Source organism: Trichosurus vulpecula, chromosome 2 (genome assembly GCF_011100635.1).
Source record: "Trichosurus vulpecula isolate mTriVul1 chromosome 2, mTriVul1.pri, whole genome shotgun sequence".
NCBI classification, from domain to species: Eukaryota; Metazoa; Chordata; class Mammalia; order Diprotodontia; family Phalangeridae; genus Trichosurus; species Trichosurus vulpecula.
This window is the reverse complement of record NC_050574.1, coordinates 268,675,336-268,691,520: the sequence shown is the minus strand read 5'-3', so window position 1 is coordinate 268,691,520 and position 16,185 is coordinate 268,675,336. Positions and strand designations below refer to the sequence as shown.

General features: G+C 40.3%; 1 protein-coding gene across 1 annotated transcript in view; it reads left to right on the top strand.

Moving 5' to 3' along the window:
* Positions 1–16,185, top strand: part of GRIK4 (glutamate ionotropic receptor kainate type subunit 4) — a 457,202-nt gene that overhangs the window by 426,681 nt on the left and 14,336 nt on the right. The window contains exon 17 of the mRNA XM_036745295.1: positions 9,764–9,892. Within this exon, the coding sequence (XP_036601190.1) occupies positions 9,764–9,892 (129 nt within the window). The remainder of the gene's footprint in view (positions 1–9,763; positions 9,893–16,185) is intronic.

The window sequence follows — 16,185 nt, the reverse complement described above, 5'->3', positions numbered from 1 at the left end:
GAGAAATTAAAAAGTGGTTTAGAGGGAAAGATAATGAGTTCTGTTGTGAATATGTCAAGTTTGAGATGTCTACAGGGTACCTAAGTGGAAATGTTCAGCAGCTGGGGAAGCAAGATTGCAACCCAGAAGAGAGATAGAGATAGATTTGTAGATTTGCACAGAGGTGATTCCTGAAATAAATGGGAATTGATGAGATCACAAAGAAAGAATAGATTGAGAAAAAGAAATAGCCCAGAACATAGTCCTAGGTTACACCTATGCAGGAGTTGGGTCTGGGCAGGGGAAGGGTTAGAATATGAATGACTCATGGGGGTTGTGTAGTTGCGATAGTCTGGACCCACTAGTCATTTTCGTCTTATCTCTGTGTGTGCCCTACTGGTTTCCTTACCCGATGGGAGAGGCAGTAAGGAGGGACAGTAGTGTCTGTACCCCTTGGGCTGTCTGTAATGTACTGCTCTAGGGTCTGAATCCAGATCACACCTTGAGAGGAGTTATTAATAGTAGCCTATGTATCAGATTCAGCCTAGAGCCTCATATCTGACTCTACCAGCTGAGACCACTCCCTTGTCCCTAGTATGTATAGAATGTGATAAAGTCATAGACTAATATTCAGCTCCCTGTTATTAAGAAGCTAATTATGGACTTGAGAGAGTCCCTAGGCTCTTTATATTCTCCTCCTGCTGTTTGCCTTTCAGCCAATTCTCTGCCTATTACCACCTCCACTAACTGTGGGTATGAGAAGAACAAAGAGGTAAAACCTCAAAAGAATTAATTTTGCCATTTGTTAATATCCCTGATTAAAGATTTAGTAGAGAGGGGGAAGGACACTTATTAAGTAAGATGGTTTTCAAATTATTTGTGGATTTCATTAATCCTTGTTCTCCCTGTCAACACACGTAATTGAGAATGGGCTATATGGTTCAAATTGACTGGGATGGGATGGAATGGGATGGGTTTGCCCAGTTTGGCCCAGGTTACCCACTGGGATCGGGGGGCATAATTGAGCCAGCAGGTGGTGGTAATATCTATGTAGAAATGTGACTGAGATGTGGAGGCCAGGGTTTTGGTTTGGAGCTTAAGAAGATAGTGGAAGTATGGGTTAGGGTCAATGCTGGAGGAATTTGAGCCAAAGAAAGGCTATATAAAAGGTAAATCAAAGATGAAATGATATGGGAACCAAGACTACTCACTGAAGATGGCAAGTTGAACAGGTAGAGAAGAGGTTCCAGGTTTGGTGACAGGAGAAAGAGACATAGGTATGACAAATGAGCTGAGATGGAACTGGAGACATCTGGGCTAAAATCAGAAGCAACAGCTTCTGGAAGATGAGCCTTCCTTCTCTGCACTTGACAATAGGATCAATTAGAAAGATTTCTTTATGGTCCTAGAATTTCTTCCAAATTGCCCTGGGATAATGATAATGCAACATTCTCAGAATGCAGGGAGAATTCTACCAGGACCAGAATTAACATGACCTTCCCAGAGACCTCAGGACTCCAGCTCTCATATGGATCTCCATAGGTGGGACCAAAGAACCAATAATGAAACTCTGGCCATTAACTCCAACACTAATATACAAACAGTAAAACACGCCACCAACTCTCAGCTCTGAGATGGCAGTGTTTTCTGGTTTCCTGAATATTGTCCAGCTCTGTTCCTTCTGTAATCTTCTAAGTTCAACCCAACCTGTTAGCCCTTCCGATGGAGGGTACACAAGGAAATAAATTTAGGTTTTTACTAGGTGTCCTGGTTAAGATCTATAGGGAGGAAGCAAGAATAATGATATGAATGTTGGAAACAAGGGTTTGGCATAGCTGTGCATTGACTTTATTCATGTTATATACCTTGTAATAATATATGCAAATTAGCCATAATTATGTGTACCCAACCAGAGCTCAGAGAACTTTAGCCCTCTCTGAATATTTATCCCTTTCAAACATGTTTCTAATTTTGTCAAATTAGGCAACTTCTACAAAGATTAAAGGGAACGAGAAAATGAGCAAACAGAATAATAATACAGGACAGACTTGAATTGTCAAGGTCTGGGGCACATTAGTTCTGTGAACTGTATAGTGTAATCGATTCAGTGAGGTCTTACCGTAGCTTCTAGCTATATTTCAATTTCACTAGAATATGTTAAAATGATAGGTCAAATGCCATGTGAAAACATTTTATTGGCTGCCATTTTATTTCAATGCGGCTGACTGAACCACAAATTTAATTTGAAATGCATACTTTATTATGTATGAATCTAATTGAATCCTACAAAAGCTGCAGTCAGACCAACTGGCAAAATCCATCCCCAAAAGGGAGGATATTCGTGATCATTCAACTCAGTTTGGTATAGTTGACTCAGGATCTAGTGACCTTCTTTCAAATCTAACCTGACAGTCTTAATAGCTCTTTGACCTTGGGCTTAGAGCTTGGGTGTTCTTCCATTTGTACTCTGCAGGTCTAACTCCAAAGGAGTAGTGAACACTCCCATTATATAAAAGCCTCTGTATAGTATCTATAAAATGGTGATGAAAATACTTGTACTATCTATCCATGTCACAGGGTTTTTGTGAGGAAAGTGCTTTGCAAACCTTTAAAGCCCTATGTGTGATTAGTTTTCATTCATTCAATCAATAGACATTGGTTAAGTAGCTCCTCTACACAAGCTGCCATGTAATGTACTGGGACTACAAAGACCAAAATGAAATGACCCTACCCTCAAGGAGCTGCCATTCTTCTGGGGGGATACAACATATAACAAATAAGTAAATACACCATATGGTGAGGAGAAACAGAACACTCATATCTGAAGGAAATGAAGAAAAGCTTCACAGAGATGGTGGCACCAATCATCCCATAATATTTGTTGGCAACTTTTCATTCAATCATTACCATTCATTCTTTTAGTCCATATGCAATGCACTGTTGGTGCTCTATGAAGTCAATTAAATGTCCAGACCCTCTGGAAGTTTACATGCTGAAACCTTATATATTGACATGGTTGTGCTTGTGCCAAAACATTGTTATCGATATCTCCATAAGTTTCCACTTTGAGACATCTGGAGACATCATGCCAAGGGAAGTGGATGGATTAATTGTACTTTCTGCTTGTAGATAGCTTCTTTGTTTCAGTATTTGGGACTTTGTCCCATGCTGGTGAACTGAACTTTCCAGGGTTTCATTTGACCTTATTTTTCTGATGAAACCTCAATTCCTGAACCCAATATAATTGACAGTACCCTATTAAAGATCAATTTGTGCTAAACAATTTTGCTGGTTATCAAGAGAGGGAGAAAACAGATTGGAGTATGTGGGAGGTGGGCTCAAGCTGAATTCAACTGAGCACTGTGAAGTTTGGGGGACGATGCCGAGTGATTGGGTTCTCTCTGCTGACAGACATGAGAAAGTTCCTTTTTTCATGCTCCAGGCTCTTCTTTCATCACTCTGTTGTTACTCCATGTAAGTAACTGGAGGAAAAGAAGGAAGGAAGAGAGGAAGGAAGGAAGGAAGGAAAGAAGGAAGGGAGGAGTGAAGGAAGGAAGGAAGGAGGGAAGGAAGGAGGGAGGTAGGAGAAGAGAAGGTGGGGAGGGGAGGGAAGGAAAGAGAGAGGAGGGAAGGGAAAAAGCAAGCAAACAACTGCTAATTCACGTGAAAGGCTTTTCTTATTTCTGAATAAACTGTCTGGTCATCAACTAGTTAGAACAAAGGTTCAAATTAACACCAAATTAGAATAAAAGATAAAGATGAGGAGAAAAACTGCAACCACTATAACCTGTTCAAGTAAGCTATTAAGAGCAAAAAATGAAGAAAGAAAAAAATAGAAAAAAGGAAAATGCACTGATTCTGATGATTGCCATTTCCTACAAAAGTTTAACAGATGTAAGCAGTCACCAAAATACAACAGAGAAGCCAAAAGAACCCCAAACCACTTTAGTCAGCAGTCTCTTTTCCAGGAAGAAAGGCATGGCAGCCTAAAACAACTGTTTGGAATATAAACTGATTATAAAATATTATCGAGGAAAATGATAGAAGATTACCAACAGTGTTATTTCAGAAAACAGTCAAAAGCAGTAAAGGAGAAAAGTAGTCTGCTGAAAGTTTGGCATGAGAGCCACCTGAGTCACATCATTCCAAGAGCATTTGTAGATTAACCTGCAAAGAGAGCAGCAGACAGATGAAAAATGAAGGCACGTCTGCCAGCATTTTTATATAACACTATGTTCATTATCACTGAAAGCGGAGACATCTAATGCACTATATGAAGAAATGGCCCTAACAAAAATGAAGACGGGAAAAACAACAGCGCCAGACCTATTATAGGTAGAAGAAAGCTGTGCTGGCAGGGACGTGCTTTTTAAAGCACTAAGGGATGGATGCTTGAGATTCAATTCGATCGAGTTTTTTGCTTGTTTGCTTGTTTGTTTTTATACTAAGTGCCTCCTATATATCGGACACCGAGCTAGGTTCTGAGGATAGAAAGAAAGAAAAAGAACAAGGAACTTACAGTCTACTGGGAAAAAGCAACAGGTACACAGATAAGTAAATACAGAGTATTTGGGGCTACCGAGTAGAGCAGTAATAACTGGGGAAATCAGAAAAGGCTTCAAGTAAGAATTAGTGGGCAAAAGTGAGGAGGGAGAGCACTGAGTATGATGTGGAAAGATACAGAGGTAGGAGAGCATATAAAGGGGGAAAGTAAGTACTTCATTTTAGTTGGGATATAGATTTTGTGATTTGAGGCAGGTAGGTTGACACCATGATAGAGCACCAGGCCTGGGATCAGAAAGACCTGAGTTCAAATGCAGCTTCATTAACTTATCAGCTGTGTGACCCTGGGCAAGTCATTTAACCCTGTTTGCCTCAGTTTCCTCATCTGTAAAATGAGCTGGAGAAGGAAATGGCCAAACAGTCCAGTATCTTTGCCAAGAAAATCCCAAATTGGGTCACAAAGAGTTGGTCATGACTGAAATGACCAAACAACAAGATTTTGGGAGGAATAACATCAAGTCAGTCCAAAAAATGACATTGGATACATATTGTGAATGTCTTTAAATGCCAAACAGAGGAGTCTGTATTTTATCTTGGAAGTCATAGGGAGCCGCTGAAGCTTCTTTAGCAGGGTAGTAACAGGATCAGAGCTGTGTTTTATAAGCATCAGTTTAGCATTTGAAATTTATCTGAAAGCAGAGAAGATGCTGGACAATGAGAAAAAGCAAAGACTGTTTTACAACCCCCCAAAAGATCCAGAAGACATCAATAACTACCAATCTCCACACTTGCTTTCTCTTCTCCATAAAATCTTTATGAGAATGAGTTACACATGTATCAAGGACATCCTTGGTGAAAATATAAGAGAACAGGCAGGCTTTCACAAACTTTTTCTACAGCAGAACACATATTCACAGACACAATTAACTGAAAGGTACAGAGAATACAAGATCCTGCTGGGTTTATTATTTGTTGATTATAGGAAAGAATTTGACTCAGCAGAGCAAAACACAGACTTAAAGGCTCCCCTCCAACAAGGTGTCTCTCATGCAAACGTTAAAATTGTCTAAGGTTCCTTAATGGGTACAGCCACACAGATAACTTTGTTCTACGGTTCTCTGATTACCAATAGAAAAAACAAGGAGCCATGTATTCACCAGTGGTGTTTACAACTCCTGTGGAGAAAGTCCTGCAGAGTCCAAATGGAAGAGGACCCTATAAATAGCAAAGTCCTCTACTTACTCTAACCTGAGGGTGACATTTTCCTGATTTCATCAAACCCAAAAATATTACACAGTCTCTTCCACAAGATCTATGGATGTTTAAAAGAGATAAACTTAATGGTTTATTCAGGTTCATACAGGGGAAAAAATGGTAGGTGAAAAGTACCTTTTGTCCAGACTATGATATGCAGTTGGATGGTCAGTGACATTTTTAAATGGAGGTTCTGGGAGGAGCCCTCCAATCAGAGGGAGTGTCCCCAGAGCCAGAGGGTTTATCTGGGGTGTTCCAGGTATGGGAGGCCAGGCCAAATGTTGGGACTCCCTTCTAAGTTATTTTAGTACTTTACTCAGTGCTCTCTCTTCTTCCCACCTTCTCTTCTCACCATCCAGCCCTTGTATTGTTGACTCCTTTTTCAATTGTATCCAACTCTTTGTGACCCTGTTTGGGGTTTTCTTGGCAAAGATACTGGAATGTTTGGCCATTTCCTTCTCCAGCTCATTTTGCTGATGAGGAAACTGAGGCAAACAAGGTTAAGTGACTTGTCCAGGGGTCACACAGCAAGAAAGTGTCTGAGGACAGACTTTTTTATTTTAGTCCATTGACTTTATCCATAGGTGTACATATACATAGATATCTATATATATGTATATCTTGGACAGACAAAAGGTTGGATTGCATTTAAGAAATTGTCAGGACATAAAACATTGCTTTAAAAAAACACTAATACTATTTCAGAAATACTTTGGGAGGGAGAGAGGCAGGCCTGTATTTTTCATCTGCATAGAGAACTCTTGGTATGGAAATTTCCTTTATCAAGTAGATCAGTAATTCATACCACATACTCATTTAACTTCCCTGGACCTATTTTTTCCTCATCTATACAATAAGGGGAGCTGTCTAGTCAGCGCTTCTTAAACTGTGGGTCTCAACTCCATATGGGGTCTTGAAAAATTTGGGAACAGTAAAAGGTTTCTGAATGCTCACTGACAAAAAATGTATTAAAAATCAAATGTGTAATGGATCCAAGGAGTTTCTGGCAGTGCTTGTCTCTGTCAGGCAACTTCATTTAGCCTTGGTTCTGAATACACAGCACGTACACTTTGCATTGCACATGCCCTCAGGCAAGGAATAATGCCAAAATAAGGAAAAGGGTCAAGAGTGAAAAAAGTTTAAGAAGCCCTGGTCTAGATGGCCTCTAAGGTCATGTTATTGTGGTCTGCAATATATGGTCTTAGGGAGTTGCCTGGAGACACTGAGGTGTTAAGTGACTTGCTCATATTCACATGCCTAGTATATGTTAGAGGTGGTACTTGCACTCAAACCCATATCTTCCTGACTCCCAAGGCCAGCCCTCTATCTACCATGGGCCTGTTGCCTCTCCAGTGAGGGATGGCTGTGAATTACACGTTCATCTCGAAAGAATAAAATAAGAATAAAGAAAGACATGGCAGATGGTCCTATGTAAGCAGTCTGTAGCATATTACCAATGATAAGTTGCCCATGGAAAGCACTCAGAAAAAGTATGAGTTTAAAAGGCAGTAAGTAGTAAGTTTAAAAGACAGACTAAAGGTGAACAGCCTAAAGCCCACACTGCTATGTAGATGTTCAAAAATCTGAGTAAGGCCCCTAACACATAGGTAACTTCTCTATGGAGGATTTATGAAAGGACGGAGACATGAAGGCTTGGACAAATTGTGATTTACACTATTGGAGGAAGAGATGACAGATTGATGAAAGAGGAGAAAGATAAGGAGAAGAAGGAGGAGGAAGAGGAAGAAGAAAAAGAGGAGAAGAAGGAAGAGGAGGAGGATGAAGAGGAAGAACAAAAGGAAGAAGAAGGAGGAGGAGGAGGAAAGGAAGAAGAAGAAAAGGAAGGAAAAGGAGGAGGAGGAGAAAGAAGAAGAACAGAAGAAGCTGTTGAATAACTATGATGACTGTGACTCAGCTCCTTCCACCTCTAAGACTACATTGACTACTTCAGCTAAGACACTCCAAACTGCTCAAAATATTTGAGAGACTGTAAGGTGAAAGAGGAATTTCACTTATTCCATGTAGCACCATTCAGCGGAATTATGAATGATAACTGAAAGACACAGGGAGACAGATTTCAGCTCAATGTAAGAAGCTGGAGAAGCCATCCAAAAAATAAATTACTTCATGAAACAGCGGTCTAGATACTACCACAAATATTGAGAGTTTGGATGACTACCCATTAAAGGTGCTGTAAAAAGGATTTCTACATTCTTCAGAGCATCAGCCTAATTGGTTTCCGAACCCTCTTTCAGCTTTAAGATTCAGTCATTTTCTTTGGAAGGAAGAGTTTGGAAATCAAAACAACAGGATAGAGATGTAGGGCTCCGTAACTAGCTTGCTTTGTAAACTTACATAAGTAATGCAGCTTTTGGTGATCTCAATTCTGTCATCTAGATCATTTGTCTCCAACTTTTTTTGATGGTGCAGCCCTATAAGTAAAAAATTAAAATTTTAGTTTATAAATAGCAGTAAATAAAAGTATATTTTCTCTACTTCTAAACTATATGTAGTTTATACACACAGAGTACAGTACTATTGTACTAATTATTTCTGAACATTATAAAACAAAACAAAATGAACAATTTAAAAGGATGAGATAAAATTGAAATAATAGCTAACCCTTCCACATAAGAAATTAAATGGAAATTTGGGGAAAGTTTTGTGGAAGCCGCAAGTAACACACAAAGACCAATAGACAACACAGAGCCTATGACCAAATACTTAACCCAAATTTTGCAATAAGGTACTGTAAACACCCCATAAAAGAAGAAGAAAAAAATCAGACCTCTTTCCTGGTAAGAAGAAAGGGCCAAAAGATTTTATGCAGATTTTCCAGATCGCAGGGTGGAGCACCCCTAACCCCTGTGAGGTGGAAGGAATAACTATTTCCAATGGCTCTATAGGGAATCACTAGAATTTATCATATAGGGGAGTGACATAGTTCAGAAAAATCACCTCAAAAGCTGTCTGGAGAATGGATTGGAGTGGGGTGAGACTTGAGGCAGGGCCAATTAAGAGACTGTTGCAATGGTCCAGGGGAGAAGTGATGAGAACGTGTACTAACTTAGTGGCAGTGTAAGTAGAGAGAAGGGGAGAAGTGTTAGAGATGCAGAGGTAAAAATAAGATTTTTTAGCAACTGATTAGGTATATGGAGGAAATGAAAGTGAAGAGTCAAAGATAACTCCAACGCTGGAAACCTGAGTGAGTGGAAGGATAGTGAAGCCTTCCACAGTGAGGGGGAAGTTTGAAAGAGAGATGAGCTTGAAGGGAAAGATAATTCAGTGAGGGGCCACATTGGAACTGTTTTGGTGACCAAAGGTAGGTGGCGTGTGTTGAAGACAAATCTCTTAATTGGCCACTGTGGGGAGGAAGGAATGTAATCTATCTTCCCACTCTCTGATTGGTAGGTCACATACCCACACTCAAGGAGCCTGGACCCCCCGCTTTGGAACATAGGAAATAATCTGATCTAGAACCCAGGGAATGATAAACAGAAATTAAGATGAATAAAATGAATCACTCTAGCTTTACAATCCAATTATAAAATACTTTGCAAATATGAAGTGGTCTGTGGATTCACAGTAAGATGAAGAGTAAATGAGCTCTGAGAACACAGCTCCTTTCATTCCAAGGAGATTAAGACAGATATTTTAGAGTGAAAGTATAATAGGACTATAGATTTAGAGCTAGAAGTCACCTTAGAAGCCATCAAGCCCAACCCTGACCCCATTTTACAGACAAGGAAACTGAGACTAAGAAAGGTTAAGCAACTTGCCCAGAGTAGCACAGTTATCAAGTGTCTGAGCCAGGATGCTTCTCTATGGACTGTGCCACTGAGCTGCCTCTAGGATGAAGGGGGGAATGTGGATCTTGAGATGCTGCTATTCCTGATATCTTTTCTTATCATCTGTCCTAAATCTCAAAGAAGAGTGAGACGTTAGGGGCTTCTGAAAGGGAAAGAGGTTGGAGTTAAATCACAATGAATGCTCACGCTTTGTGTCCTCCTGTTTCTATGGTTTGTAGGGTCTGTATTCCGTGATGAGTTTGATCTGGCCATTCTCCAACTACAAGAGAACAATCGCCTGGAAATTTTGAAGAGAAAATGGTGGGAAGGGGGGAAGTGCCCCAAAGAGGAAGATCACAGAGCCAAAGGTAAGGATGTTCAGGACTCCTCCAAAAGGACCGTTTTATTTTTGTTTTTATATTCTCAGCATGTTGCCTGGCACATAGTAGGCCCATAGCAGGTTGTTGGATTGGCTGATTTCCTTCTTTTTAGTTGTAGTCCTAATGGGGTGTCCAGGGAGGACTAGTAGCTCTGGCGTGATGGTTAGCTGAGCCTTTTTCAGGGCTGCTCACCCATCATCACCCAACTCTCACCTGTAGCTCCAAGAAGCTGTAGGATGCCCAATGGCCACACCCTGGCAAAATTGTCTTGGCAGACGAGCTAAACCAGGTTGAGGGTAACTGAGGAGACTCAAACCTGTTGGTGAGTTAGGGGGGTGTCTACCTCAAGCATGAGAAGAAGTGTTGTGTGTTGGCTTAGAAGTTGGTCAAACGTCAAAGATGCAAAGGTCATCCACTGTATCCTGGGCCATCACCAGTTGTCTTGACTTTTGTCTTGCTGCTGGACTATGGTGACTCTGGAAAAGAGAGTGAGGCCGATGACTTTGTGCAGCTCGGCCTCACTTGAATCCAGTTCACACCAAGTCAAGACATCCCCCTGTGAGGTCATTGGTCTCCTTCAAAATGAAGGATGATCAACGGTTCTAGTCCTGATGCTATCTGTTTTTTCCCATTATAGTCCCAGATTATGACACATGGAACAAACTGGGAAATGAAACATTTTCCTTCCTAATACTAGGGAGGGAAACTCACCGTTGTGGTCAGCTTCCAACTGAAGACTCTACCTGAGGGCAAGAATAACACAATCCCTATTTCTATAACTCTTTAAAATTTACAGAGCTCTTTCCTCACAACAGCCCTGTATTGTACTGTTAACCCCATTTTACAGGTGCAAGTATTGTTTTGTTGTTGTTGTCCAGTCACTTCAGTTGTATCTGACCCTTTGTGACTCCATTTGGGGTTTTCTTGGCAAAGATACTGGAGTGGTTTACCATTTCCTTCTCTAGCTCATTTTATAGATGAGGCAAACAGGGCTAAGGGACTTACCCAGGGTCACACAGCTAGGAAGTGTCTGAGGCTGGATTTGAACTCAGGTCTTCCTGGCTCAAGGCCCAGAGCTCTATATATATTGAGCCACTGAATGCCTCCCACAAATATTTTTACCCCCACTATAGATGAGGAAGCCGAGGCTCAAAGAGTCACAATCACAGGGGTTAGTGAGTGTTGGAGGTGGGACTCAAACTCTGCTCTTCTGACTCCATGTATATATCCCAATACTCCTGAAGAAAAGAAAAGGCTGCCAAAAAATGGCAAACATCAGAATGAATTCCAGTTGACTCTCTGCAGTAGCCCTGGTGAATAGGACAAAAATGTGCCAGCCTGCAACAGACCTTTTTTAAACCATGATATTCTGTCCCCCTAAGAGTATACATTAGTAGTAACATAAATGCTATTGCTGTTTTTGAGCCATGGTCAACACATATTGCCATCCACAAAGTCACACGGAGAAAATAGACAAGTGACAGGTGTGTACTGCAGCCAGCTAGCTGCTCCAGGCTTGTTCGAGAGCTGATTGTTAAATTTTAGGGGTGAGCATTTATACCTCAGAAATTGGCAAATACCATGAATCAGGGTTTGAGCTATTGTTTTGTCAATTGTCTCTAGACTTAAGAAAGTGATGGAGAAAATGTTAATAATCCAAATTAAACTTTAAAGTTTGTCATGCATTTTCAGAGGGTCTGTTGTTAGATATTTACCAGCACATCCTGCCGAGTGATCACATATTTCTAAGTTATTGAGCACAGCTCAGCAACAACTTAATTCACTCTGAACATAGCCTCTTGTTGAAGATCTTACAGTGTACTTAGGGAGAAAGACATGTACAATACAAACCAAATGTCATAAATACGAAAAGGAAATCTAAAGAGGTAGAAGAAGTTGAAGGAGGTCAGCCAGTCAACATCCAAGTGGGGGTGATCAGAGAAGGCTTCATGGAGGAGATAGGATATGAAATAAGCCCTGATGGAAGAGAAGGATTTTGACAGGTAGAAATAAGGGGAGAGTCTCTTCTGCATATGACAGATAGTAGGCATAATGACACAGCATCAGCTTAGAGCAAAGTGATAGCAAAGGTAAAGGTGTGATGAGTGCTCCACCTTGACTCAAAGGAGAATATTACTGCTTAAGAAAACTGTTGGCTTAGAAAAGTAGGTAGTTGTTCACCGGTAGGTTGGAGACTATGGAGAGCAGTACTCTGTACTTCTGTGGAGAAATTCAGTAGGGGTGGGAAGAAAAAGACAGAAAGAGGCATTTCTCTCATTTGTACAGGAGCAACATAGGGGGTACACACAGCTCACTGCCTCCCCCACTAAGCAGAAGAGAGCATGGACCACCCCTGCTCCTGGGAGAACACAAGAGTATTCAATAGCAACCTACATAATGCCACTGCAACACTTTGGGGAGCCAGTCTCAGAAACAGGCCAGAAGTCTTAGAGCCAGTGGCGATTTTGTCAACTTTCTCTGGGGGAATTATCCTTAATTATTTGTTCTGCCTCTGCAAACGGGGTGAAGTAACACAAACTCCAACCCTGCTTTAGGTTGCTGGTATGTGCATATAATAAACTTTAGGCCTTTAATATTCTTTCACTATTCAGGAGAGTATGAGGTTTTCATGGGTTTTCCCCATATTTTATGCCACTTTTCCCCTTACTATTTGTTTAGGGTGTTCCCCTCATCTGGGAATAAATAGCAAGATTTTTAAAATTTTTTCTGGGGGGCCATTAATTCCCAAAGGATATTTATACCCAAGTTAAGGATTTTTTTTCCATTACTAATCTTTTGTGTATTTTTTTTTTTAGTTTTCTGTTGAAATAGTTTTTTCATTGGTGTCATATCCTGAGATGGAATAAAAGAATTTTACTGCTTTCCACCATGCCCCAGAGTGCTGTATTGATAATGAGACAAATAAACAGGAAACCATAATATTTTATAACAGAATGAAAGGCAGCCAACACACATTTGGCCAATTGTATCATCTTTACTCATACCCAGCCTGGGGAACTCTCAGACCCAACTCCTCTATAACTTAATAGAGAATTCTTACAGAGTTTCCTGAAGTACTAAGAGTTTATGTGATTTTCCCAGGTTTACTCAGTTAACACAAGTTACAAGCAGGACTTGAACCCATATAGGGCTCTAGGCCCCAAAACATCTCTACAAAGCTCTACTGCCTATCTTGTATTCTTGCTAACTCACATTCACTCAACATTGCAAAAATCCAGCACAATTTTTTAACGGAATGCTGGATCTATATGGTGTAATGCACAAATATTTTTGAAAAATACAAATCCTAACTAGAAACCCACCCCACCCCCTTTGCCCCCTCCAAATGCCAGAAAAGATTATTAGAGGATTCCAGCCTGGCCATTTAATTCAGTAAGCATTTATTAAATGTATACTATATTCCAGCTTCTGTGCTCGGTATTGGATAGGACTTCTTAAAAAGCAATACAGCACAGTGGAAAAAGCACTGAGCTAGGAGCCAGAAGCCAGGAAATTGGGTTCTGGACTGATTCTGCCACTAACTAGCTTTGTGATACTGAACAGGTGAAAACCTTTCTGGGTCTCAGCTTCTTATCTATAAAATAATAGATGACCTTTGGTGACCCTTCTAGCTCGAAGTTTCTCATCCTGTGGGCGAACCAAAAAAGGTGACTTCTCTTGTTGATGATTTTTCTTTTTGAAAATCATTTCATTCCCAATACTCTTAATTGAAAGTAAATGAATGAAATTATCTTTGATTAAAAAAAAAGAAATGATCTTTCATCATATGATGAAGTTGGTATTTTTACCATTCACTTCTAAAAAGTAAAATGGAGCTTGTCAGACCCTAGGATTTGGAAGATTAAACTTGGTTAACCTTCTTGGTGCAGAGCCATAAGTATTTATTGAGCAGCTGCTACATGCCCGTTCTAGTACTAGGTACTGCAGGGGAGAAAAGAAGAGCACGAGAAGTTTGCCATCTGTTTTTAGGGACAAGGCCAACATATGTGAAGAGATTAGCAAATAATTCAAAACAACATGCAATTAAGTGCTAGATGGTAAGGAGTCTACTGTAAGTGCTTAGGAAATTTAGAGGATGCACAGATCAGTGACTATCAGCAGAGATACAGTTTTATCCTAGGGTGCCAAAATTTACAAGATGTCAAGAACACAGTCCTGGGGCATACTTTCTCAGATTGGAAGCTGCATTCCAAATAAAGTACTCCACCCCACCTTCCTTTCCTCAGTTATCAAAATTCTTAGCTATGGCTTTAGGCAACATAGTACTAGAAGTGGGCAAAGCTTTGTGGAGGAAGGGGGCTTGAGTAGCACTAACAATGGGTAATTTGGATAAGTGAGAAGGAGTAGGGTATTCCAAACTGAGAGAGCAGCATAAGGAAAAGCACCAAGAGAAATTAATATGAGAGAGAAGGGTAAGGAAGGGGGAGCACAAGAGAAGACTAGACTGAATGATACAAAGGGTTTGTGTTATTGTGAACTCACCCCACCAAAAAATAAAAATTTTTTAAAACATGGATTGAAAGAAGCCCTAATTCAGCTGAGTCTGGAGTGACCCTCCAAAAAAAACCACCTAGATTTTTTATCTTTGGATTTTAGACTACTGATATTGATGCTAATTCTATTCTGAAATAACAAGGAGACTTGGAAATGGAGAAGGGAATGGGGAGAAAAGGAAGGCAATAAGCATTTAGATAGCACTTATCATGTTCTAGGCACGATGATAAGACTTTTTTTCCCCAAATACAATCTCTTCTGATCTTCATAACAACACTATGATATAGGTGCTATTATTAGCACCAGTTTACAGTTGAAAGAAACTGAGGGAGGGAGCAATTAAGTGACTTGCCTAAGGGCACACAGCTAGTAAGTGACTAAGGACTTTTTGACCTACTGTCTTCCTGTCTCTAGGCCCACTATTTCATCCACAGTGCCACCAGCTGCCTCAGGACAATCATTATCTGGGACTGGAGTTAGGAGGAAAGGAGAACAGGGTAGAAGGAGAAGACTATTTTGCAAGGTTTCAGTCTAGAAGACCCGAGGTCTAGACAGAAATCATCTTGCTTCCATAGTGACAGGAAAACCTCTGGAGTTACTAAGGATGGAAGTGGGGCGTGGCATTTTAGCAAGTGGGATCTAATAAAAGTCAACAGTTGAAAAAAATACTCACTAAGGGCATGTGCAAAGATCTGTTACTGAGGAATATACAGATATAAAAATAAACAGAGTTCTTATCCTTAAGGTCATAGAAGAGATGACACTTATCTAAATAATTATAATATAAATAAAATGATCCATGAGAGGTTTTTTAAAAAGTATTATGAAAACTACAAAGAGAAAAGAAGCAAAATTTGAGCTGGACTGGTAAGGTTTTAAAAGGTAAATATGTGGAGAATGACCCTTCAGGTTTAGAGAATGAGGTAAGTAAAGACATGGAGAAGGGACAGCTTGGGACATACTTATGAAACAGCAAGAATTCCAATTTCACTAGACCATGCGGAGGAGTTAGTATGAAATGAAGCCAAGTTACATTGGTGTCAGATTGTGGAGAACCTTCAGCCTCCTGGCTTCCTTAAAGCCCAGCTAATACCCCACCTTTTACAGGAAGCCCCCTTAATTCTAGTGCCTTCTCTCTGTTGCTCAATTTACCTTGTTTGTAGCTTGTTTATGCATGGTTATTTGCCTATTGTACCCACTATTAGACCATGAGCTCCCTGAGGACAGAGACTATCTTTTCTTTGTATCCCTAACACTTAGTACAGTGTTTAATACATGGCAGGTGATTAATAAATGTTTATTGACTAAGGACGGATAAAAGATAATAGGGTAGTAGGATGTAGGGCTGGAATTTCTCCCCTTACTCCCCCAGTCACCCAAGTTCAATGGATTTGGTAATGGTGGAAATAGTAAGACTGGGTGAGATAGATAAGAGGTTGCAGATTTGGAATCAACATAACTTGGCAGTTGATTGGATGCATGAGAGGAGACAAAAGAAGGAGTTTTGAGCCATAGTCGTTGGGAGAATGGAGGGACAAATAGCAAGGAGGAAGGTGGTCTTTTGAGTAAAGATGAGTTCAGTTTTAAGCATATTAACTTTGGGACTCTGGCAGCACTTCTAAGTAAGTGAACATGTCCAATAGGTAATTGGGCCTGGTCTGAATCTAGAGAAATTACAGTTGGGGGATGTAAAGTTGTGTGTGTCATTCACAGAAAGGGGACAGTCAGATCCCTAATGGTGGGTAAGATCTCTGAGCGATAAAGTG